Source organism: Rhincodon typus, chromosome 3 (genome assembly GCF_021869965.1).
Source record: "Rhincodon typus isolate 14 chromosome 3, sRhiTyp1.1, whole genome shotgun sequence".
In the NCBI taxonomy this organism is placed as follows: Eukaryota; Metazoa; Chordata; class Chondrichthyes; order Orectolobiformes; family Rhincodontidae; genus Rhincodon; species Rhincodon typus.
In genome coordinates, this window is record NC_063334.1 from 28,728,690 (window position 1) to 28,755,935 (window position 27,246).

Below are 27,246 nucleotides of genomic sequence, written 5' to 3' on the forward strand. Positions count from 1 at the left end.
TACCTTTACAATAAACTAAGATTTATTATTGATTCATTTTTTGGTTTCAAACACCAGTTTCATTAAGAACAACATTAGCATAACTCTTGAATTTTGTCTTCCAGTGTTGTTTTATTGGCTCCAGAAAATTCAAACACCTAAGGAAAAACAAAATTTTAATATTAAAAATTCAAACATGTCTGAATCAACGTGAACAACATTTAACACGATCTTCAAGAGGACATTCAGCAAAGCAACATTGAGAAAAGCAACAAAAAGGTTACACAGAAGTTGTTTTCTAATTGTAACCAAAACCTGCATTTCTAACTAGGGTTTGATTAGGGGCATTGGAAGGATGGTCAAACCCCACCCTCCACCCCAGATCAAGTGGTTTCACCCCTGCCCGTAGAAAGCAAATTTCATTAACACTGCCAAACCACAGTAATATTACAGAGATATTAGGGCAGATCAACATCATGGTTATAAACATGGGCTTTAAGGAGTTCCAATTAAAGAAGTCAAGAGCTGGAGGTTATGCAAGAAATTCCAGAGCAGAGTCTTGATGGCTAAAGACATGACCAGTGTGGAATGAAATTATAATTTAAAAAAGCGTACAAGGTCTCTGGTGGAAGGATGCAGAAGTATGTGTGCTTTTATACAGGTCAAATTTACTTGAATCCACCCTCACTAATGTTAAACCCATTGATAGGCAGCCTGCATTAGTGACTTGTTTGTATCATTCCAATGAATGCTTTTCTGGGCAGAGCTGACATGCAAAGTAGACAATGTTTTAAAATACTGCACTGTTTGATCAGATGGGACTCTCCAAAGACCACAGCCTCCACAAGACCCTCCCTTGTGCAACTTCTCTTCACTCCCCCAAACTGTTGTTCAGCCAGTAGGGGGCTGACAAGGCATTTGGTTTTGTGCGAAGATAAGCACCAGATGGACCAAATGCCCAATTCTTTTGGTTCAGAGGGTCAAAACTGTCATCAACTCCAGGTCTGTAGTTGGGAATGCAATTCCTTAGCTTGCTGTGCATTCTTGTTTAAGGTATCAGCTAATGATTTTTACAATGTGGCTGCATGCTACCTCCATGGCCAGTTTAATCCTGAACAAGAGACTCATGGCACTTCATTAAAAGGGAATTTGCATTACTATGAATGGACTAACTTAGGCTTAAGTGATTACTCAGTGGCAAGGTCTGAATGGAACTGTTGTGGGTATTTTGCGACAAATCTTGGAGACAGAACCAACTTTGGTCTTTGTACCTTTGGAAAATCTCTTAAAAAAGCATTACACTAGATTACTGGTAAAGTTATATTAAGGTGCATTCCTTTGAATAATTACGCTCTTCTGGTGCCAGAGGTCACTATTGTTAAATCAGGGTAGTTTTGGAAAATATCAGGCAAGTGCTTTCCCCATGTCACATTTATGACCATCATTTAACTCCAAAAAATAAAAAAAAAAAACTTACCATCTGTCCATTCTTGTAGAATTGGAATGTTGGCATGCATTTAATGCCACAGCTTTCAGCACAATCCTAAAGATAACAAACAAGTTAGAGATTTATGAAATCATGAGGGGCACAGAAAGGGTTGGAAACAGTAAATAGACAAGGTCTTTTCACTGGGGTAGGGGAGTCCAAAACTAGACACCATAGATTTAAGGAGAGAGGAAAGATTTAAAAAGGGATCCAAGGGGCAACTTCTGCATGCAGAGGATGATGCGTGTATAGAATGAGCTGCCAAAGGAAGTGGAGGAGGCTGGTACAATTACAACATTTAAATGGCATCTAGGTAGGTACACGAATAGGAAGGGTTGAGGGGGATATGGATAAAGTGCCGGCAAATGGGACAAGGTTTATTTAGGATATCTAGTCAGTATGGACGACTTGGGCCAAAGGGTCTGTTTCTGTGCTGTATACCTCAGACTTTTAACTTCAAGTAAAACATAAAACAAATATTATCTTGTATGAAAGACAATGAATATTTCTAATCCCCAGTGTATTTAAGGATTAAGGGGTGATGTAACAAAAGTTAAAACCATTAAAAGGAGTCAATAAGATGGATTAGAGATGGGGAATGCCATACAGAAGAGGGAAGACTGATCTTCTCCAGCGGAGGCAAAGCTAAATCATTCAAGGACAGTGTCCGGGAGCATTGATTCACCACATCACAACGTCCCACCAACTGAATAGAACCAAGGCAGGTCAGAGGCATTGGGATACAGATCAGTCATTATCTAATGCAATACTAGAAAAGCTTGAAAAGGTGGAATAGACCTTCATGTTCCCATTGCTTGATGTCCCAGTTTTTGGGCACTGGGTTGCAACCTACCAGGCTGAAAATTAATTGACAGTTGGTCAAAACCCATGAACAAGTGATTTTAATGCAATACAGAAAGTGATACGGCACAGAAAGAGGCCAGTCTACATATTATGCCTGCATCACCTCCGAAAGAAGCGATGTAATTAGTGCCTCACTCTTATTCTTACCCCAAAACCCTGCAAAAAGCTTGACTACATACCTAATTCTATTTTGGGATCTGTTAATAAATCAATCAGATTCTGGTAGTGCATGCTCCATAGTTTATTATATCTGTCTTTCCTTCCCTTATGTTGTGTCTGATTCTTTTGCCAATGACCCAAAACAATTACCAACTCTAATACTTGAAATCTGTCTCACTTAAACCTATCAAAATCCTTCTTGATTTAGGATGTTTGTCAAATCTCCTTTGCATTGTTTGAAAGAGAATATCCCCAATTTCGCCAATCTCTAAAGGAAGTGAAGTCTCTCATCCCTGGTACTATTCTTGTGCACTCATTTTAAGACTTCAACAACCTTTCCATTATGTGGAGCCAAGACGTGGTTTTAAGTGTTCATCCAGGACAGGGCCTGTGTTTTCTTAAGAATGCTTTTGTCAAAATATCACAGGAATTAGCAGTAAGTGTTTTCAGAACTGATCCACACTCAGGACAAACTGGATCATTTATTTTGGTGGATTTCCACTTACTTGTGCGTCATCCACATCTACCTCACAGAAAATTACGTCTTGATGTTTCTCTGCCAAAGTCTGTAGAGATAAAAGTATTTTGTTAGCAAAACTGTACTGAAACTTGTTCTGGTTGTGTTTAAATTGTATGTCAGTTATTCCTCAGATCAGCAGTGTTAAAAAACCAAGAAATAAAAAGGACATGTGACAGAAGGGTGGTCAACTTTCTATTGAGAAAAATCAAATGGTTCTTAAGGATATTGAAAACACAGATGGCGTTAACATACAGATTGGTCATATTCTAGTGAATGTAAACAGGCTCCTGCTCCTTGTATTCAGATATTTCCATGAAATTCAATTAATTCCAAAGAGTTTTTGCTTGTTTGTTTATTATCGGCACAAATTTTTGAACAAAGTTGAAAGACTTTCTGTTGCATATTTTAAGGCTATTTAACTATATTGGTTTAAGTTTCAATTATAAAGGAATATTTGTGTACTAGAATTCTTGTTCGAATTTCAACCATTTTCAGTTCTGAAGAGTCACCAGACTCAATTCTGCTTCCTTCCCACCAGAAGCTGCTACACCTGCTGAGTTTCTCCAACAATTGCTGTTGTTGTTTCAGACCTCCAGCACCCACATTTGTTTAATTCACCTAGTCCAACCCCAAGCTGTCCACTACATGAAATACATGGCCATTTTATATTTCTTATTCATTTGAAATCCAAGGATTCACACCTATATTTCATTCAGTTACTCTCAAAATACTCAGGTTAAAAAGAAAAAACTCTCCACATCAAAAAAGAGATGCTTTCACTACTCGTGATAAGAGATAAGCCATTTGGTGCCAAGAGAAAGAAATTTCTTCACCCAAATAGACAAAGTTGGAGGGTTTGAGCCATAGGGAGGCACTGAATAGACTGGGACTACTTTCCCTGGAGTAGTGGCCGAGTGATGACCCTATATAGAGATTTATAAAATCTGAGGGGCATGGATTGGGTGAATAGACAAGGTCATTTCTAAGGTAGGGGAGTCCAAAACTAGAACAAAGAACAAGAAAATTACAGCACAGGAACAGGCCGTTCAGCCCTCCAAGTCTGCGCTGATCCAGATCCTCTATCTAAACCTGTCGCCTATTTTCCAATGATCTGTATCCCTCTGCTCCCTGCCCATTCATGTATCGGTCTAGATACATCTTAAATGACACTATCGTGCCCGACTCTACCACCTCTGCTGACAACACGTTCCAGGCACCCACCACCCTCTGCGTAAAGAACTTTCCACGCATATCTCCCTTAAAAACTTTTCCCCTCTCACCTTGAAATCGTGACCCCTAGTAATGGAGTCCCCCACTCTGGGGAAGAAGCTTCTTGCTATCCACCTTGTCTATACCTCTGATTTTGCAGACCTCAATCAGGTCCTCCTTCAACCTCCATCTTTCTAATGTAAATAATCCTAATCTACTCAACCTCTTCATAGAGAGTGCCCTCCTTTCCAGGCAACATCCTGGTGAACCTCCTCTGCACCCTCTCCAAAGCATCCACAGCCTTTTGGTAATGTGGCAACCAGAAATGTATGCAGTATTCCAAATTTGGCCACACCAAAGTCCTATACAACTGCAACATGACCTGCCAATTCTTGTACTCAATAGCCCGTCCAATGAATGAAAGCATGCCATATGCCTTCTTGACCACTATCAACCTGCGTTGCCACCTTCAGGGTACAATGGACCTGAACACCCAGATCTCTGTGCATTAATTTTCCCCAGGGCTTTTCCATTTACCACACAGTTCGCTCTTGAATTGGATCTTCCAAAATGCATCACCTCACATTTGCCTGGATTGAACTCCATCTGCCATTTCTCTGCCCGACTCTCCAATCTATCTATATTCTGCTGCATTATCCAACAGTCCCCTTCACTATCTGCTACTCTACCAATCTTACTGTCATCTGCAAACTTGCTAATCAGACCATCTATACCTTCCTCCAGATCATTTACGTATAATCACAAACAGTGGTCCCAATACGGATCCCTGTGGAACACCACTGGTCACAGTTCTCCATTGAGAAACTCCCTTCCACTACAACCCTCGGTCTCCTGTTGCCCAGCCAGTTCTCTATCCATCTAGAGTGCACCCTGGACCCCATGCGACTTCACTTTCTCCATCAGCCTACCATGGGGAACCTTATCAAACGCCTTACTGAAGTCCATGTATATGATATCTACAGCCCTTCCCTCATCTATCAACTTTGTCACTTCCTCAAAGAATTCTATCAAGTTGGTAAGACATGACCTTCCTGGCACAAAACCATGCTGCTTATCACTAATTAGCCCATTTTCTTCCAAGTGTAACTAGATCCTATCCCTCAGTATCTTCTCCTGCAGCTTCCCCATCACTGACGTCAGGCTCACCAGTCTTTAATTACCTGGATTATCCTTGCTACCCTTCTTAAATAAGGGGACATCAGCAATTCTCCAGTCCTCCGGGACCTCACTTGTGCCCAAGGATGCTGCAAAGATATCTGTTAAGGCCCCAGCTATTTCCTCTTGCTTCCCTCAGTAACCTGGGATAGATCCCTTCTGGACCTGGGGACTTGTCCACCCTAATGCCTTTTAGAATACCCAACACTTCCTCCCCTCCTTATGCTAACTTGACCTAGAGTAAGTAAACATCTATCCCTAACCTCAACATCCGTCATGTCCCTCTCAGTGAATACCGACGCAAAGTACTCATTAAGAATCTCCCATTCTCACTCCTCGCATAACTTCCCTCCTTTGTCCTTGAGTGGGCCAACCCTTTCTCTAGTTACCCTCTTGCTCCTTATGTATGAAGAGGGCATAGGTTTAAGGAGAGAGGGGAAAAAAGATTTAAAAAGGGAACTAAGGGGCAACTTTTTGCACAGAGGATGGTGCATTTATGGAAGGAGTTGCCAGAGGAAGTGGAGGAGGCCTTTACAATTACTATGTTTAAATGGCATCTGGATGGGTATAAGATTGGAAGGGTTTAGAGGAATATGGGCCAAACGCTGGCAAGCAGGATTGATTTATTTAGGATATTGGGTCCAACTTGTCTGGGCCAACCAAAGGGTCCATTTCCATGCTGTACATCTACGACTGACTGCCTTGCTATATATCTATTTGACTTCATGCTGAATGCAATACCACTAGTGACCAAATTGGTAGGTTTTTAAAATTTCTTCACACTCTTCACTGAAGTAGTGACGGAGCTTGTTTCTTTCAAAGAAAATCTGAATTATTCCCTTAAATTCTCAACAGAACCTCAGACACTAAGGTTCAAAACTTAAAGCTAATAATGCAAAATCATCGAGTGATCTGGCTAAGCAAAGCTCTCTCTCCCGATTCCTGGGGGAAATCCAACTTCCACAAAGTTTCCTTTGCACACCTTATGGAAAAAAGGTACTTTTGTTAACATTCAGTTTGTCTGTACCCAACATTATTATTGGCTGCACCATCTTCCTCTGGCCATTAGTGAAACTCCCATTTTCACTCTATTCTTAACCTCAACTTCAAGATGTTTTTAAACTTTTCATACTATTCCTCAGTGCTCAAAGTTGGTACTGACTCAAGACTTTAACAACGTTCACTTAGTTGGAAACCTCAACAATTTAATCACAACTCAAACTTTGGCATTGCCTAGTCACCAACTTTTAACAAGTTATGTCTAGTTCTTTTCAGTCTTTATCTGTAGCATCCTGTGCTGTAGACGATGTCCATCACTGCTGACTTTAAAAAAGTAGTGACCAAAGTCAGGTTAATTCCTAGCTACACAGGATCTTGCCAACTGAATTCAAAATTGGAAAGTGACTTAGTGATATCCACTGCAGGAAGTTAGTTTCTGCAGTCATCTCTTGTTAACCCATTACCAGTTAAGTGTGACATTTCAAAGGAACAGACCCACCCCACTGGAACACAGATTTGAAAAGGAAACTTGAAAATGTGCCATGGTGGTCTCACATGGGCAGTGGTAGTATTGCTACGTGAGCCAGAAAGCCCCAGTTCACGTTCCTCCTAGTCCACAGATATGTCAAACCCATCTGGACAAGTTAATTAAAAAACCTAATATGTCCCATTCTTACTGCCAGCTACTAGCATGTATTGGAAAGTTTTGCATGTTAACAGCTTGTCTGGCTGCATTTTGAGTTCATTTTACTTGTCAAAGTCAGAGTGAGACAGGAACTGACTACTTCCAGTTCAGAGGCAGGAACACTATTCACTGCACCAAACTAACTTCAAAAACATTTTGACCAGTTTGATAAATGGAGGGGATAATTAGCTTTGCAGAAGAACAGACCGGTAACAGCTTGTCCTTGCGTTGATCCAAGGATAGACAGAGCAATTCTTGTTTGTACGAAGTGCCCCTGAAATTAAACAACCAAGTCTGCTTTTGTCAAGGAGTTATTTCTGAGCAGATCTCAGACAGATAATTCAGAGATAACAATCATAGTTTAAGGAATCAATGATGAACACTGCCTGCGCTTCCAGGTTGTATGGCAATTGCAGATGGAAGAAACATCCTATGGTTTCAGCTTCATTAGCTTGAAGTGCCCAAGTGGCATATTCTTTTCCTTCTAAAAAGGAAATATTCAATTGGAGATGCCCATTTCTCTCACCCAGAAGGCAAAACAAATTTCAGTACTGCCAGAAACTACAGCACAAAAAAGTTTCTTACCAATCAGGTAAGCAAAGGCACATTTTAAAAATATTACATTGACACTCGTAAAACAGCTAGTCTCTCTCTGCTAGTCACCCAGGAATTCAATTGCTACACAGCAATCCTGACATGGATGTACTGAAAAGGATTCAAAAATCAGAGGTAACCTATGCAATACACAAGTAGTCAAGTGTATTTTTTGCATGACTCATACATCTGTAAGGATCAATTTTAAAAGAATTAATTGGTTGGTCAATTTGAAATGCACTTCTGCATTCTGGAAGTTGTCTTTTACCAGCCACAATCTTCAAATTTCAAGCCCCCAAGCTCCAGAATTTCCTTGTTAAACTTCAGTCTCACCACTCTTAAGACATTGCTTAAAATCAACTTATTTGCATGATTAAACACTCTACATGGCTCCGTCCAATAATTTCTTTGCTAAGACATCAAACACACACTGGAGGCAGTTCACTGCATTAAGACGCTATTAATGCAAGCTGCTGTTGGGACTCCATCATCTGCTCATTGGATTGATTCCAGAACAGATCAATCTCCAGGCATCATTCAACCAGAATGCTGCATTTAGCATAAACGTCTTAAACCGTAGTTCACCGATTTGGGAATACAGCTCAGAATTCCATTTTCTTAACCAATGCTCGAAAGCAGCTTGACAAGTGTTCCATTTTTCCAATATCATTTAGCTACTGCACTATTTTGTCACCACAGACATTGTATCTTACAAATATCTATTTAATCTAACTTACTCTTACTTTTGACTTCTAGAGAAACTTGGTTGGTTCCCTTCAGGAGTTTGGCATCATCTAAAAAACCTGCTCACTTGGCGCAGTATGAACCTTTACTTTGATTTACAACACAACATACCTAATACCTCCGCTTCTTCCTGTCCCGCAGGCCCGACCTGTCCCCCTCCACTGATACCCTCATCCGCTTAGCCGAACTCGTCCTCACACTCAACAACTTCTCTTTCAATTCCTCCCACTTCCTACAGACAAAGGGGGTAGCCATGGGTACCCGCACGGGCCCAAGCTACGCCTGCCTCTTTGTAGGTTACGTGGAACAATCCCTCTTCCGTACCCACACCGGCCCTAAACCCCACCTCTTCCTCCGTTACATTGATGACTGTATCGGTGCCGCCTCGTGCTCGCACGAGGAGCTCGAACAGTTCATCCACTTCACTAACACCTTCCACCCCAACATTAAGTTTACCTGGACCATCTCTAACACCTCTCTCCCCTTCCTGGACCTCTGTCTTCATATCGGGCAACCACCTAGAAACCGATATTCATTTCAAGCCCACCGACTCCCACAGCTACCTAGAATACTCCTCCTCCCACCACCTTCCTGCAAAAATGCTATCCCCTATTCCCAATTCCTTTGCCTCCGCCGCATCTGCTCCCAGGATGAGGCATTCCACTCCCGTACATCTCAGTTGTCCTCGTTTTTCAAGGACCGTAACTTCGCCCCCATCGGTGGTCGAGAATGCCCTCAACCGTCTCCCCCACATCTCCCGCACCTCATCCCTCACACCCCGTCCACGCAATAAGAACCAAAAAAGAATCCCCCTCGTCCTCACGTACCACCCCACCAACCTCCGGATCCAACGCATCATCCTCCGACACTTCCGCCATCTGCAATCCGACCCCACCACCAAAGACATCTTTCCCTCCCCACCCTTATCTGCTTTCCGGAGGGACAACTCTCTCCGTGACTCCCTTGTCCGCTCCACACTCCCCTCCAGCTCCACCACACCCGGCACTTTTCCCTGCAACCGCAGGAAGTGCTACACCTGCCCCCATACCTCCTCCCTCACCCCCATCCCAGGCCCCAAGAAGACTTTCCACATCAAGCAGATGTTCACCTGCACATCTGCCAATGTGGTATACTGCATCCGCTGTACCCAGTGTGGCTTCCTCTACATCGGGGAAACCAAGCGGAGGCTCGGGGACCGCTTTGCAGAACACCTACGCTCGGTTTGCAATAAACAACTGCACCTCCCAGTCACGAACCATTTCAACTCCCCCTCCCATTCCTCAGACGACATGTCCATCCTGGGCCTCCTGCAGTGCCACAACGATGCCACCCGAAGGTTGCAGGAACAGCAACTCATTCCGCTTGGGAACCCTGCAGCCCAATGGTATCAATGTGGATTTCACAAGTTTCAAAATCTCCCCTCCCCCTACCACATCCCAAAACCAGTCCAGCTCATCCCTGCCTCCCTAACCTGTTCTTCCTCCCACCTATCCCCTCCTCCCACCTCAAGCCGCACCTCCATCTCCTACCGACCAACCTCATCCTGCCCCCTTGACCTGTCCGTCCTCCCTGGACTGACCTATCCCCTTCCTAACTCCCTACCTACACTCACCTTTACTGGCTCCATCCCCGCCTCTTCGACCTGTTTGTTTCCTCTCCTCTATCCCCCTTCTATCCGCCTCCCACTCTCTCCCTATTTATTTCAGAACCCCCTTCCCCTTTTCTGAAGGGTCTAGGCCCGAAACGTCAGCCTCTCTGCTCCTATGATGCTGCTTGGCCTGCTGTGTTCATCCAGCCCTGCACCTTGTTGTCTCGGATTCTCCAGCATCTGCAGTTCCTACTATCTCTGATACCTAATACATTTGTTACTTTCAAGAACTTACATCTGTCTAGGGCCATCATTAAAGTCCTTCCAGAAAAAGACGGTTTTACTGATACTTACTAGGAATGCTGGCTTCATGTTTTTACAAGGCTGACACCATGTTGCAGAGAAGTCAACAACCACCAGTTTGCATCCTGCCTCCTTAAGTACCATTTCAAATTCTTTCTGAAAAATAACATTACATCAAGAATATTCAACTTGTGTAACACTGTTGGTCAAAATCACAGTACATACATTACCAAGAAAATATGTTGATACTTTGTTAAACATATGCAAACATGGAATTACCATGTCCCCTATTTTCTTCCGCAAAAACTCAAAACCTGGTTAATATTGCTTTTGGGCAAAAAGTGGCATTAGTTAGACATTAAGTCTGCATCCAGTGATTCATGAGTTGGACAAGGCTTTTGAACATCTCATTTCCGGTTCCAAGCCTTGTCCAGTTGGATAGAAAAGCCTGAAAGGAAGAAAGTTTAGTAAACATTAAGCCAAGAACCCTAATTTTTTTTAAAACGCAAGGATAAAACAGTGCGCTTGGAGTGGGGACATCACATTGTGGTTGTACAGGACAATGAGTCCACTTTTGGAGTACTGTGTACAGTCCTGGTCACTCTTCTACAGGAAGGATATTATTAAATTGGAAAGGCTGCAGAAAAGATTTATAAGGAGGGCTTGAGTTATAAAGGTGAGGTTGAGGGGTGACTGTATAGTGGTTTATAAAAGTTATTAGGTGTATAGAGAAGGTGAATAGCAAAGGTCTTTTCCCTAGAGGAGTTCAAAACTAGACGGCATAATTTTGAGGGGAAAAGGATTTAAAAAGGGACCAGAGGGACAACTTTTCACAAAGGGAGTGGTTCATATACGGAATGAACTGCCAGAGGAAGCACCTTTGCAAGTACAATCACAGCATGTAAAAGACATTTGCACAGGTACATGAACAGGAAAGGTTTAGAGCAATTATGGGCCAAACGCAAGCAAATGAGATTACTTTAGTTGAGAAACTTTGTCATCATGGACAAATTGGGCAGATGGGTCTATTTCCAGGTTGTATGACTAACCGTACAAAGTTCTAGAGAACACTTATTCAAGAAACAGTTTTATATCTGTGACAATTATTGTATCTGATATAAATGAGACAAGTTTTCTGAACTAATACAAGTATTTTTAGCAATTCACATGACTCCAGCAAGTAAGGAAATTAAACTGAGACGCACAGAATTGAAGCAATTGCAGAAGTCAGCTTTACTGAAGAAAAGTTAGAGTTTAGAATTAGGTTTAAAATAAGTGATTTTTTTTGTATAAATTTAGGGTCTTAGAATTTCCACTTTTTGAAAAGTTTGGAGAGTTCCTGTGGTGCATAGTTCACATTATAACCAGTCATAAGGTAATGATAGATTCCAGTGGCTAAGGCAGTGGTCATAGAATTGGTCAATCCTGGAAGATAAGGATTTGTGTACTGTTGTGGATAGATAACTTTGAAGAAAAGTCATTTTGCACTTGAAATATTAATTTTTCATCTCCCCACACACTGCCAGAGCTGTTGATTTTCTCCAGAACTATTTTAATTCCATCACTGACAAATTGGGCAGAGGGCAAATGCAGAGTAAGATGTAAAGAGTTTTCCACAAAACAACCATTTGGCATGTACTACTGGAGGAAGTGTTTCAGGTTCTGTGACATACATTAATGCAGGTCTCACTTTCAGCAGAAACAAGAACCATGAACAATACCAACTCTATGCAGTAGAAGTTGCAGATGGTACAAAACATCTGTTGTCAAGTCTGTTAAAAGATTGACCACACCCACTGGCAAGATTGGTGCCAAGTTTGAGAAACCAGGTAAAGGAGCCTTGACTCAGTCATTTTAAGTGGCTCAAGCAAGTACTACTTTTTCCAGATAAGAAATTAGTGGGAGTGGCTCCTCCAATGTGAAGCAAATTTAAGTGAAAGCAATAACTGCAGCTACTGTAGCAATGCCAGTGCCACATCACCAAGCCCAAGCAACTTCAGCTGGCAGTTTGGGTCAATTTCATGGTTGCCTGCCTGTGTTGTACCTTACATAGGGTAGGAAAAGGAAGTAATCCCAAACACATCACGTGACCCAAAACACCAGAGAAATGCGATTCACGCAACTGGGATAACTATATGTTGGCTGCAATGTTCACTTTATCAAAAGGCTTTTACCCTGAAGACTAACACTCACTCAACTTTTGTAACAGTTCAAACTGAAACCAAAATGGGTGGGACTGTTTGGTATTTGTGGCAGTAAGTTCTCATGAAATTATTAAAAAGAACTGCGCAAGTCGTTTACCAAGTCCAAACTTCGTGCACAGTATCCCATTGTTATTACCAGAGTGTAGAGTGGTAAACTGCAGAGAAGATTCCATAGTCAATTTTATACCCATCACACCAGACATTAGCAGACATCTTGTAGTACACCCCGCCTGTAACCAAACTTTTTGGAGAGAGATTAAAGTTGCAGGTAGAGCACCTCAAAAATCTACTCAAACTGGAATTCTTCACGTGTTTGTTTCTTCATGTTTTAAAAGGAGTAAAAGAATAAGTCTTTCCGGACAATTTTCTGGACAGTGAGATGCTATATTAGCGTGGCTTGACTGCAGACTAGTTACCAGTTTTAATACTTCACATGCTGCTCTATCTTGTGCATTAAATAACCTTTGGTCCCACTGATCTTTCCGAAACATACAAAATTCAGCATACTAAATTTAGGATACCGTGTTTTATTTATTGTCAGTTAGCACTGTTCATTCCTTATCTCAAAATTATAAATAGTCTCTTTACAAAAGGAAGAACCAATCACAAGATGAACAGTTACATGAGGTAGCAAAACCTAAAGCTTTGCAGGTCCCAAGTGAAAGAGTTAGGCAGTCACTAATGGAGTCCATTTGATCCATCATGCTTGGGATGAAAAAGATATCTAACTAGCTTCACACCCCAGCCCCTTTCTCATATCCCTGCAGAATTTTACTTGCTTTTGTAGGCAATTCCCTTTTCAAAATTACTACTGAATCTGCTTCCATTCCTCTTTATGGCAGTGCGCCCCAGATCACAATAACTTGCTACGCAAAAAGAATACTCATTTCCTTAATAGGAGATCAATTATCATAGTTATGTATAAGCTAGTTAGTGACTATTTGGCCAGTGAATGCAGTTACCCCTCTACTCAAAACAAAAATAGGTTAGATTTAGAAATTAATACATTAAAACACATTAATCAAGTAATAATTAGTAAAGCTTTTTACATTTTGGTTAAAAAAGACAGATTATAATCATTAACTATATGAGCAAAACATTTTGATTGTGCAAGCAACTCCTATTTTTAGATTACAGCAGGCAGAACAGAGCTGGAATTCAGGAAGAGCACGTATAAGAAACTAAGGAAGAAGCATGACAAAGCAAGATTTTGATCAGAACATTAGTTTACATCTACGGACTGTGTTGTTGTATGTTTAGCGATTTCAAGGGTAATAAAACAGCTGAAGTAAAGCCAGAAAAGTTTTAGACAATGAAAGCTAATCTTTCAAAACAAAATATGTAAAATAATGCAAGACAAACCTTTGCAGGAAAAGGAAATGTTGGTGCCTTTCGGTTGAAGTATTCTGAATGGGTCTTGGTGGACAATTGATCAATTGCCAGAAAGCTTATTACCTGATCCTAAGTGTAGTTCTGTATGTACTGCTGTCTATGTAGCATTAAATTACTGCTTTAACCAGAATTATTCAATTATCTCCGTGCTAATTTCAGCTTTTTAAACATAATGCATTTGAAGTTAGCGTAGCATTGCCCTTTATGTGGAATACTATCCTTAAAAAGTTAGTCAGCCCACTTTCAAAAGTGACAAATCTGGCTCACAACTCCACGAAAAGGAAGATGGGTGAAATGGTGAGTCTCTTTACTACAAAGGTTTTACAAGGTCTCATTAAAAAGTAACTTGAGCAGAAAGTTAGAGATAACAAGGTGTAGAGCTGGATGAACGCAGCAGAGGAGCAGGAAGGCTGACGTTTCGGGCCTAGACCCTTCTTCAGAAATGGGGGAGGGGAAAGGGGTTCTGAAATAAATAGGGAGAGAGAAGGAGGCAGATAGAAGATGGATAGAGGAGAAGATAGGTGGAGAGGAGACAGACCGGTCAAAGAGGTGGGGATGGAGCCAGTAAAGGTGAGTGTAGGTGGGGAGGTAGGGAGGAGATAGGTCAGTCCAGGGAGGACAGACAGGTCAAGGGGGCAGGATGAGGTTAGTAGGTAGGAGATGGGAGTGGGGTGGGGCTTGAGGTGGGGATAGGTGGGAGGAAGGACAGGTTAGGGAGGCGGGGACGAGCTGGGCTGGTTTTGGGATGCAATAAGGGGAGGGGAGATTTTGAAGCTTTTGAAGTCCACATCGATACCATTGGGCTGCAGGGTTCCAAGTGGAGGCTTGGGGACCGCTTTGCAGAACACCTACGCTTGGTTCACACTAAACAACTGCACCTCCCAGTCACAAGCCAGTTCAATTCCCCCTCCCATTCCACAGCAAACATGTCCATCCTGGGCCTCCTGCAGTGCCACAACGATGCTACCTGAAGGTTGCAGGAACAGCAACTCATATTCCACCTGGGAACCCTGCAGCCCAATGGTCTCAATGTGGACTTCACAAGCTTCAAAAATCTCCCCTCCCCCTACTGCATCCCAAAACCAGCCCAGCTCATCCCCGCCTCCCTAACCTGTCCTTCCTCCCACCTCAAGCTCCACCCCCATCTCCTACCCACTAACCTCAACCTACCCCCTTGAACTGTCCATCCTCCCTGGACTGGCTTATCTCCTCCCTACCTGCACCCACTTTTACTGGCTCCATCCCAGCCTTTGACCGGTCTGTCTCCTCTATCCATCTTTCCGCCTCCGCCTCCCCCTCTCTCCCTATTTATTTCAGAACCCCCTTGCCCATTTCTGAAGAAGGGTCTAGGCCCAAAACGTCAGCCTTCCTGCTCCTCAGATGCTGCTTGGCCTGTGTTCATCCAGCTCTACACCTTGTTATCTCACATTCTCCAGCATCTGCAGTTCCTACTATCTCGATCAGAAAGTTACCTACATGGAGCGATCAAAACAAAAATGGTGTAAAAGGTAGCAATCCAAAAGCAAAAGTAACCCAGAAACCTGACAAAAAATAATTGGCTCTGACTTGTGCCAAGCAGACCAGACTGCAATTTTTCAGGCTTTACACAATTCATATCAAAAGACAAAAAAAACTAAAATTTCGAAACAACTGCAGCAGTAATATCAACTTTGCAGCTTTAACTTCGTCATGTGGCATCATTAAGGAATAATAACCAACTTATTCCGTGACACTTAGCAATTCGAGGGGAACGGATGGGGTCAGGAACAGCATGGATGAAGTTCAGATGCTATAAAAGGTTTTCGCATGGAGGGAAAGAGATGAGGATATTTATTGCATAAGAATTTGCAGACCAGGAATTTTTTTTTTGGTAGTAGTATCTTACCCGCTGAAAAGGACGACATTTCAGGAGTATTTATCCCACAGAAATACAGACTCGAAGGAACATGTCTATAGCTCTTTTCTGAGGCGTCGGGCCGTTAAAAATTGAGGGAAAGAATCTCAAGCTTCGATTTGAACTCAATTATCTCAAAGCCCATTATCATTCCCTTCCAAGAATAGGAAAGGTAGATTTTGAAACAAAGAAATATCGCAGTACAGCCATGTCCTCCCCATTCATCCATCTTGCTGACCCGACCCAACCAAACCCGAAGAGGCATTTCCCCACACACGTCCCCCCCTATCGTTCTAAGGGAGGCGCTAACGCGATCGTCAAATCATCGCCACCGTGAAAAAAAGTGAAGCACACATCACTGAACGAGACAAGATTTCTTCTCTCTCTCTTTCCTCGTGCGTCACTCCTTGTGAGGGAGCGAAGATGGCCAAGGCAAGAAAAATGGCTCCCTCCTGCCTTTTCTCCTCCGGGCAGCCATACCGCCCAGAACCGCCCGCCCGAGATGATCAAACAGGCGGGCTGTCTACCCGCCCCGGGAATGGAACACTGACCCGGAGCCGGAGGAGTAGTAGTAGTACCAGCTCACTCAAAGCGCCTCGAGACTGTAGAAGCCCGGGACACAGCGGGTGGGGGATGAGAGCATCCGGCCGCACGCGACCGTCACTACAACAGAAATTGCAGGGAAAATCTCAGCAAGCGCTGTGCAGAATGAGAGAGAGAGAAAAAGAAAGTTAATATTTCGGGTCGACAACTTTTACTAACTTGGTTCTCCAGCACCCGCACTCCCATTTTCCGTCGGTCTTAGTCGCGTTCGTACAGAGTTAAAGCAGAAGTTACACTGTAATCTACAGCCCCGTGTGCTAATGCAAGCTACGACAAAGGTTTATATACCTGTGACGTTGCACGCCGGCCTACGGAGGAAAGGATGGGGGCGGTGGAGCCCATTTTTTAAAAACTGCGCACGCGCACGTAGGTTCTGGAGGCGTACTGGAAAGACACCTTCTCCTGGAGTAGGAGGTACTTGAACTCGGTTTTCGAGGTGATCGTACAATATTATCTGAACAGGCTGTTGAGGGGCAAAAGAAATTTACCGTTCGTTTCATCAGTACTTTTTATTTCAAAGACACTCGCGAAATTTGTGACTGTGCCCGTGGCTCAGCTCCTTTGCGCGTATTTTCTGTCTAAGGATGTCACCAGTCAGTGTAGTTTAAATGTGACAGCTGCTTTAGTCTCCAGTTACGTAGATTTGTAAATTGGCAGCCCAGAAAAGGCATTAGGCGATCTAGGCCCGAGTCTCGCTATGGCCAGTTTATTTAAAATATCAATTTATTTGTAAAACTCTAGTAGCCACGGTTAATGTTTTTAGATCAAAGTATGTAAAGAAATTGCCTTTTGTTCTGTAATTTTTGTTTTGTAAGTCTGTCCAAATATCTTGATTTTGGGCTTAATGCAGAATTTTGTTGGATATTTCCTGTGAAACATTCGGATGTGTTATGTTGTAAGGGACTGCAATTTTCATCCAAAGGAAATCAGGTAGTACTTAAAAGAAAGAAACAATGGGCTTTTGTTTTGAAAAACTGCACTTTGTTCATACAAAAAGTTATCTTTATGTACATACACGAGTTTAGCCTTAACATATAATGAAAACAAACATTAAAATTTGACCTACCCTGCAGTTGCAGAAACCAAAGGCATTTCTTATTCGAGCAAGATACTGCAGTGTTTGCGTACGTTTTGAGGCAAAGAGAGTGTGGTAACCAAACAGACCCTCGTTGGACTTTGGCAGAGAAACCTCAGATGGAGGTCTTTCCCCACAGCGCCTTAGTGGCAGCTGCCCCAAGTCTTGGTGCATCCCTCGGCATGTAATCCTGAACTTGGAAATGTGCCAGTCTGAAATATTTGGTTCAGGTTAACCCATTCAACTGGAAGACCAACATGTTTCGGGCAGACCAAAGAACGACTTTCGCCAAGTTGGTGGCCCTCTAGGAACAGTCAGTGTTTTTCTCTGTGTGTGCCCAGGGAACAGCTGGTAGAGCACGGAGCTGCTTGGGATGAAGCTTGACAAAAATTGCTACATCTCCATGCTTCCTTTGCAAAGGCACATTCCAGAAGAAGATGAGTGACAGTCTCTTTGGTGCAGGTCCTTTAGGGCAGCATGCAGTGGCTTACAGAGACCAGTATGCATGAAGGATCTGACGGGCAGTGCCCTTCTTGCCACCAGCCAAAGTGGTGCTTATTGGAAAATCCTGGTGATAAGGAGTTCTGCCATATAACTTTGACAGTCTGCTCAGGGGATTGTCCTGTAGGGTCTTGAGGACATTACGTGCTGACCACTTCCTGATGGACTTGTGGTCCAAGGTGTTTTTCTTTGCAAATGTTTCCACGAAGGACAGATGAAATGGAATGGCCCAAACAGTCAGAGTGTTCCTCGGTACCAAGGCCAGACCCATCCTTCACGACAGGTCAGTTCGTAGTGACAGTTGGTGTTTGCATTCCGAGGGTCTACGCGTAGCTTGATGCAGGTGGACACCAAGGTGGCCATCATGCTGCATGAGTGCAGCATTGAGTATGTCTTTTCTCCCTCCTTCTCCAGAGACTTGTACGTGGTGTCCCTGCGGATGTGGTCCATTTTTGAGCTCCAAATAAAGTGGAAGAAGGCTTTGGTGATTGCAGATGTGATGGTTCGGGAAATAAGATAGACCTGTGCCATTTGCAGCAACACCAAGTGTACCTCGCATGTGATGACCAGGTTTTTACCCACAATACAGCAGTGCTCCCATAAGCCTAGTTTCTGCCTCACCTTGACAAAGTGCTCTTTCCAAGATTTTGTGCACATCCCGGAGCCTCTGAATCGTCTTTCTAGCAGGTAATCTGTTCTGACTGTGAAGGGAATAAAGAATCAGTTAGCTCAGTTCCAAAATAAAAAAGACAAGAATGAGGCCTTGATTCATCCATCTCCTGAGGCTCGTTCGAACTGGTCACAGATACTCATGAGTCTGTGCACTGATAGTGGATCCGAGCAGAAACGGCAATGTCGTCCATGTACTGGTGGGCTTTGACCTGCAGGCCTCCACTGTCTGGAATGGTCACCCCTCTCAGGCTTGCATCCTGCCTACGTAAATGCTCACAGGATCCCTGCGTTGCATTGTTTTACCTTGCCTTTTCATGCTTTGCCCCTTCAGCCAGTGACACGAGGCAAATAGTCCTGCCATCTTCCATAATAGAACAGAATAGAATATCCTTTATTGTCACTTGTATTCCAGTGCAGGAGTACAGTGAAAAGTTTTTAGAATGGCTGCCTTTTAATAGCACCATCTTACGCACAAGTATCCAGGTACCGAGTAAACAAAAAGTGTTGGTATATAAAAGAGGATGAAAAGGAAAGCATAAGCCTCACTTACGGTGTCTGAGAATGAGTTAGGAATGAGATCAATATCACATAGTGAAAAAGATTTAAATTATACTCCGGTAAACAGTTCCAAATAGCAGCAGTTCAGAAGCTTGTTATATGTAATTATCAGCCAGCTTCAGTCATGTCATGGAGAACAGCCTTTGCTCAGGTTTCATGCTCAGCTTCTGATACTAGTCCAGGTTCTGCTTGGGACAGTCAGAATCGGGATCCTCTCCTCACAAGGATTGAATAGCTGCATGATGGCAGCACATCACCCATTTTGACTCTTTCTGCCTTAATGTGGACTGTTTATCTCCTGGAATGAGAGACTGGCAGATATTAAGTTGGGGGAGGAGGGGGGTGTGGAGAATGAAGTTGGGTTGCATAGCTATTCCACTTGGTGCAGGTGATGAGGTGTCCAGTGCGGAGGGCGTGCCGGATTACTGGTGTTCTGAGATGGGATGGGTGAGAGCAAGTGGAAAGATGTTGTAGGCAATAGTGAAAGTGATACAGTGTGAGCTTCAGTGAGAGGTGAGTGCAGTAGCAAAGATAGAATGAGCATGAGGATTGGGAGAGAAAATGGTGGTACTTCTGCTGGGAGAGTAGAGAAAGTAATTGACCTTGTTTCCACATTGCTGGGCTTTTCTCCAAATAGCTGGGATTGCTTTGACCCGAGTTGCAACAAGAATTCCCTCTATCTTTCTCGGACACGTGGGCCTCTCGGGCCTGTGCATGGTACTGACTTCCAGGACCAAGAGTTAGTGCTGTGACCACAGCAGGCTGACCCTGAACAGCATGCACGGTATATTGGGGCGAGTGCACCCACACGCATCTTAAGAGTGTACATTGGCAACTTCACGCTGTGGTCTGGTGTCATCGCCTCCACTGCTGCTCTTGGGGAAAGAGGAAGTCCCATCTTTAACCATCCCATCTAGCAGGACCTCCAGGATCCTACCTGTCCAGCATGTTTGGGGCAAATGTCAGGAACCATGCAGGGCAGCTCCAGAGTAACATTGGTTGTTCAGTTATACAATGACCTTTAAAAGATTGCATCTGTGCCAAGTACAATGGTTAATTCTGGGGTATTCAGTGAGTAGTGAGTTGTTCCAGAAATGGCCCATGGTAAGGTGGGTTGGAAATCAGACATGATTGTACTTAGTCATAAAAATTGTAAGATTCAACCCAAAATATTTGTTCAATGTCTTCAATTTCTCGATCTCTGCTTGATAATTTCTCCTGTCAATACCTCTAAGAGAGCAATGGTTAAGTTGTTACACTCGATTCTATAATATTTGTTTTCCAATCAACCTGCCTAGATTTAGGGTGGCATGGTGGCTCAGGGGTTAGCACTGCTGCCTCACTGCACCAGGGACTCCGGTTCGATTCCCACTTCAGGTGACTATCTGTGTGGAGTTTGCATGTTCTCCGCGTGTCTGCGTGGGTTTCCTCCAGATGCTCTGGTTTCCTCCCGCAGTCCAAAGATGTGCAGGGTAGGTAGATTGACCATGCTAAATTGCCCATAGCGTTCAGGGATGTGTAGATTAGAGGGATGGGTCTGGCTGGACTTGTTGGGCTGAAGGGCCTGTTTCCACACTCTAGGGATTCTATGAATTCTTCTGTTATTACACACCTCGGATGGGAATTGAACCTGGGCCTCCTGGTTCAGAGGTAGACACTACCATTGTATCAGAAGAGCACCTCTTCTTTTTGCATGCTTTAGTAGTTCTTAAAATCTGGCTAGTTTATTCATTCTGTTTCCTTTTTGGGGACTTTGTGCTGATTTAGGGTCATAGAGCTGTGCAGCAAGGAAACAGACAACTTCGGTCCAACTCCAACATGCCGACCAGATATCCTAAATTAATCCAGCCGCATTTGCCAGCATTTGGCCTATATCCCTCTGAACCCTCCCTATTCATGTACCCTTCCAGATGCCTTTTAATGTTGTAACTGTACCAGCCTCCGCCACTTCCTGTGGCAGCTCATTCCATACATTCACCACCCTCTGTGTGAAAAGGTTGCCCCTTAGATACCTTTTAAATCTTTTCCCCTCTCACCTTAAACCTATACCCTCTAGTTTTGGACTCCCTCACCCTGGGAAAAAGACCTTGGCTATTCACCCTATCTATGCCACTTAGGATTTTATAAACTTCTATAAGTTCTACAACTCCTGAGGCTCCGATGCTGTAGGGGAAAATACCCCCAGCCTATTCAGCCTCTCCCTATTGCTCAACCCCTCCAACCTTGGCAACATCCTTGTAAATCTTTTCTGAACCCTTTCAAGTTTTGCAACATCCTTCCAATAGCAGGGATTCCAGAGTTGAATGCAGTACAGTAGTCCATAAGTGACCTAACCAATGTCCTGTACTGCCACATGACCTCCCAACTCCTATACTCAGTGCACTGACCAATAAAGTCAAGCGCGCCAAATGCCTTCTTCACTATCCTGTCTACCTGTGACTGTACTTTCAAGGAACTATGAACTTCTAAAACACTCACAATCCTCAGGCTTGTAACTATTTATCATGAGCAAGCTTTCTTGTGAAATCTTACCAACTTGCCACATTAATTTATGTACAAAAATAGAAGTTTTTGGAAAAGCTTAGCAGGTCTGGCAGCATCTGTGAAGAAATAAAATCAGAGTTAACATTTCGGGTCCGGTGACCCTTCCTCAACGTTAATTTATGTTCCTGCTCTTAAGGCATATATCATGTCTGATTTTCTTATTAAAAGTACCTTCAATTAATCATCCTTCATTCAAGGATGGAGCTTTCTCACTGAGTTTTTGCTTGTTAATGGAATATTTGGCTACTTTTATGAAACATTTCCATTGTTTACATAACTTGTTACCTTTTTTATTTACTCAACCAATTGTAATCCAGTCCTCCCCACATACATATGTAATTGGCTATGTTTAAGATTCTTATTTGGAACTGGAATCTGTTGCTCTCAAAAGTAATATAAAATTAATTGTATTGTGAATACTTTTTCCCAGAGGACCATCAACCACATGTTTAATAATTAACCTTGTCTCAATGCGCGAAACTAGATCCACAATGGCTTTGTCCCTGTGAGTTCCACAAGATTCCTCCAGGAAGCAACCTCAAATTTATTCTACAAACATACCTTTCAGACTACTTTTTGCTACTTTGATTTGTTTAGTCATTATGAAAATTAAAGTCACCCATGATGATTACATTGTTTTTTTTTGTAACAAGCTCCAATTATTTCTTGGTAATATTCTATCCAATGTAATAACCGCTCCCACCAGTATTTTATAATTTTTGATATTCCTAATCTCCAACCATGCTGATTCTATATCTTGATCTTCAACTATGCTTATCCCATCCTTTATAGTGAGTGTTACTCCTGCAGCTTTTTCATTCTCATTGTTTTTTCAAAATGTTGAATTAATTGAAACACCTTGTACCAATAGATACATCCAAACAATTTATCTGCTTGTACCTCCTGTTCATTTTCTTGTTATTAATAATTTGTACAATCAAACAAAGTAGCAAGTTCCTCATATTCATTGATCCAAGTCGATAGCCGAGCCTTTTCCATCCACTATATGTGGCATCTTCATATCAGCCTGGATTACAATTGCATCCTCCTCTTGCTGACCACTGATCAAATGTTCTGAGGAAGGGTCACTGGACCCGAAATGTTAATTTCGATTTCTCATCACAGATGCTGCCCGACCTGCTAAGCTTTTCAGCAACTTCTGTTTTTATTTCTGATTTACAGCATCTGCAGTTCTTTCGGTTCTGATCAAATTTTCTGTTTAGTTTGAGGTGTGTCTGACTCTGGAAGAAAATTTTTGATTAAATTTCTCCCTTCAGCTGCCCTGCAAAATGGAAGAGAAACACATAAGTTAGATGCTTTCTGATCAAAATCATGTAGTAGCTAACCCTCCATAAATACATTATGCCAAAACGCATGGGTGCTGTTACATTGTACCAAGTTCCATGGAAACAGCATCATTTGGCTGAGGCTTTGATGTTTGCAAGTATCGTTAGCAAGGGATAACTATTGATCAATTAAAGTTGCCTAATTTGTATACTAAGATCAAAGCCTATTCAAGGAGCACAGATGTTCCCTGATATAATGGACCAAGTTTGAAATGATGGTCTCCATAGAAACCAACCTTTTGTAAAAGCAGGTTGATTTAATTTTAAATTGAACAGATCACATGACAATGTAACATTAGTTGACTGAAATAAAATTAATTTGTTAACTTAATCCTGAGGAACATTTTGATTAAAAACAAGCTACAGAATGTTTTGGGTTTCTTAAAACCCAAGTTGCTTTTTTTTAATCTGTAGCACCTTGCAACATATACTGGGTTGTGTAAAAATATGCAAAATTGTGTCATGTAGAAAAAGGAAATAACTTATTTTCTATAAGCTGCATTAAATTGAAGCATTGTTTTAATGTATTACAGACACTGAACTGAGCAGCTCACTATAGCTGTAAACTACTAGTTGAATGATGCAGAGTTAAATTATGGTATTTAAAGAACAAAAACTCAAAGGCAAAAGCATTATTTTTCAAAAATTCTTTCATGGGATACAGACATTTATTACCCTTCAGTAATTGCCCTTGAAAAGGTCATGAAGGCCTCCTTGAACCACTGCAGTCCACAGTGCTTTTAGGGGAAAAGGGTCCAGGAATTTAACTCAGCAACAATGAAAGAATGCTAGTATTTTCCAAGTCAGGATGGTGTATGACATGAGACTTGAATGTAGTGATAATTGTCTTTCTTGGCAGCAGAGGTGCTATTGAAAGAACCTTGAAGTATTACTGCAAGTTAATCATAGAATGCCTACAGTGAGGAAACAGGCCCTTTGGCCCAACAAGTCCGCACCACCCTCAGAGCACCCACCCAAACCCATCCCCCTATAACTCACCTAATGTACAAATCCCTGAACACTACGGGCAATTTAGCATGGCCAATCCTCCTAGCCCGCACATCTTTGCACTGTGGGAGGAAACCAGAGCACCCGGAGGAAACCCACACAGACATGGGGAGAATGTGCAAACTCCACACAGACAGTTGCCCGAGGATGGAATTGAACCCAAGTCCCTGACGCTGTGAGGCAGCAGTGCTAACCACTGTGCCGCCCCAAGCCCTAATTGTGTGAAGCAAGTAAACATTGGAGCACTATGTGACCAGACTTCTTGTACTTTTGGTAGTGTCCTGTGCTGTTGGGACAGCCTATGTCCTTTAACTTTGATCTTCTATTTGATCACATGCACATCCTCCCAGTGGCATGCTCCCACAGCATACCCGGCAGAGTCTCAACAGAACCACCCGTGACCATCTGCAGAACCGACTTGCTCCCATAGTCTCACAAGCATCACCTCCCCCCACCAATATTTGAACAGACTTCCCTGCCCAACCCCAAAAGAATTGGAGACAACAAGGTGCAGAGCTGGATGAACACAGCAGGCCAAGCAGCATCATAGGAGCAGAAAGGCTGACGTTTCGGGCCTAGACCCTTCATCAGAAATAGGGGAGGGGAAGGGGGTTCTGAAATAAATAGGGAGAGAGTGGGAGGCGGATAGAAGATGGATAGAGGAGAGGATAGGTGGAGAGGAAACAAACAGGTTGAAGAAGCGTGGATGGAGCCAGTAAAGGTGAGTGTAGGTGGGGAGTTAGGGAGGGGATAGGTCAGTCCAGGGAGGATGGACAGGTCAAGGGGGTGGGATGAGGTTAGTAGGTAGGAGATGGGGGTGCGGCTTGAGGTGGGAGGAGGGGATAGGTGGGAGGAAGAACAGGTTAGGGAGGCGGGGACGAGCTGGACTGGTTTTGGGATGCGGTAGGGGGAGGGGAGATTTTGAAGCTTGTGAAATCCACATTGATACCATTGGGCTGCAGGGTTCCCTAGCGGAATATGAGTTGCTGTTCCTGCCACCTTCGGGTGGCATCGTTGTGGCACTGCAGGAGGCCCAGGATGGACATGTCATTTGAGGAATGGGAGGGGGAGTTGTTTATTGCGAACCGAGTGTAGGTGTTCTGCAAAGCGGTCCCCGAGCCTCCGCTTGGTTTCCCCGATGTAGAGGAAGCCACACCGGGTACAGCGGATGCAGTATACCACATTGGCAGATGTGCAGGTGAACATCTTGATGTGGAAAGTCTTCTTGGGGCCTGGGATGGGGGGTGAGGGAGGAGGTATGGGGGCAGGTGTAGCACTTCCTGCGGTTGCAGGGAAAAGTGTCGGGTGTGGTGGGCTGGAGGGGAGTGTGGAGCGGACAAGGGAGTCACGGAGAGAGTGGTCCCTCCGGAAAGCAGATAAGGGTGGGGAGGGAAAGATGTCTTTGGTGGTGGGATCGGATTGCAGATGGCGGAAGTGTCGGAGGATGATGCGTTGGATCCGGAGGTTGGTGGGGTGGTATGTGAGGATGAGGGGGATTCTTTTTTGGTTCTTATTGCGTGGACGGGGTGTGAGGGATGAATTGATCAGCCCGGTCACTGCATGTCTGTGATAGGTGGAGTGAACATTGACAGTGGTATATGGGGTACCAATCAAGTGTGATTCTTTCTCTAGGATGGAGTCTAGGTTCTTGTGTGCTATTGAAGGATGCAAATGTCAAATATTCCATTGGGAAGGTTTAACTTAATTTGGCAAGGGGATGGGATCCGAGAGAAGATTCATGAGAGGAAGATGAGTGGCCAAAGTTAGAAGAGACAGCAAGTGAATCAGGAAGATGTAGACATTATAGACCAGTGAAGGCTCAAGGGAATTTGGCAAGATTGGATGGTATTTATCTTATTGTAAGTAGTGTGACAAACAAGGCAGATTAGTTGAAGGCGTAAATTGACATGGTGGCACAATGCCTAGCATTGCTGCCTCACAGCACCAGGGACCCGGGTTTGATTCCAGCCTCAGGTGACTGTATCAAATTTGCATGTTCTCCCCATATCTGTGTGGGTTTCCTACGGATGTTCCAGTCCGAAGCTCCCACAGCTTTATCTCCCACAGTCCAAAGATGTGCAGGTTAGGTGGATTGGCCATGCTAAATTGCCCATAGTGTCTAAGGATGTGGAGGTTAGCTGGATTAGCCTTGGTTAATGTGGGGTTAATGGAGATAAATTAGGGGCCTGGGTCTGGGTGGGATGCTCTTTGGAGAGGCAGTATGGACCTGATGGGCCAAATGGCCGCCTCCTGTACTGTAGTAATTCTAAGATTCTGAGAAATTAAAATATGGTACTATGATGTCATGATTGAGAGATGGGTAGGATTGGCAAATCAATATTTCAGGATACAAGGTCTTCAGAGGAGACGGGCTAGGAGGTAAAGGAGGAGGAGGTGTCACAATTTTGATCAGAGAATCTGAGGAGGGATGACATCTTAGACACATCCTCAAGTGAAGCCATATGGGTAGAACCTAAAAACTGAAAAGGAGCAATAAAATAGGTGGGAGTGTACTGGAGTGTACCCGAACAGTCCAAGAGAAATACAAGAGTTGATATGTAGGGGGAAGTTTAGACATGATGTGAAAGGTTCAGAAAGAGTGGAATTCTTAAAATGCATCCGGGACAACTCTTGAAGTCAGTGCGTAGAAGGCCCTACAAGAGAGGGGACTGTTCTGAATTTAATCTTAGGTAACAATGCTGGGCAAGTGATTGAAGTACCTGTATGTAAGCATTTTGCACTCTGTTTGATTCAAGATTGTTATGGAAAAGGACAAGAATGGGCCTGCAATCTAAGTTATAAACTGTTGGAAGGCTGATTTTAATAAGATTAGGTATGATTTGGCTATAGTGACCTGGGAGCAGATACTTTCAGACTAATCTGTCTCAGAATAGTGTTGTGCAGTCAAGAAGGAAATGAGGAGAGTACAGAGCCAACATGTTTCGATAAAGAAAAAGTGTGGGTCCATCAAATCCTGTGAATCCTGGATTCTGAGAGATATACAACTTTGGAGAAAAAGGAAGGCTTATGGCAGATACCAAAACAACAGAATCCCTAGAGAATGACAGAATGTGCAAGAGGGAACTGGGTACAAGAAGGGATATTGGCAAATAAAATAAAGGAAAATATATCAATACGTGGAT

General features: G+C 43.2%; 1 protein-coding gene and 1 long non-coding RNA gene across 3 annotated transcripts in view; one reads left to right on the plus strand and one right to left on the minus strand.

Moving 5' to 3' along the window:
* Positions 1 to 16,769, minus strand: LOC109928393 (thioredoxin-like). Of its 2 annotated transcripts, none has more exons than XM_048594344.1 (5): positions 16,688 to 16,769; positions 10,358 to 10,462; positions 2,995 to 3,054; positions 1,457 to 1,522; positions 1 to 137 (listed from the first exon to the last, which is right to left on the minus strand). In XM_048594344.1, exons 1-5 carry the CDS (start codon positions 16,739 to 16,741, stop codon positions 75 to 77), a joined length of 348 nt encoding a protein of 115 aa, XP_048450301.1. In that variant the 5' UTR covers positions 16,742 to 16,769; the 3' UTR covers positions 1 to 74. The 2 variants fall into 2 exon arrangements, with proteins under 2 accessions (XP_048450301.1, XP_020383964.1); XM_020528375.2 differs by having other exon boundaries at positions 16,559 to 16,731.
* The window catches only part of LOC125482305, a 19,025-nt gene continuing 7,977 nt past the window's right edge, over positions 16,199 to 27,246 (plus strand). The window contains exons 1-2 of the long non-coding RNA XR_007261603.1: positions 16,199 to 18,258; positions 18,390 to 18,662. This is a non-coding gene — a long non-coding RNA (uncharacterized LOC125482305). The remainder of the gene's footprint in view (positions 18,259 to 18,389; positions 18,663 to 27,246) is intronic.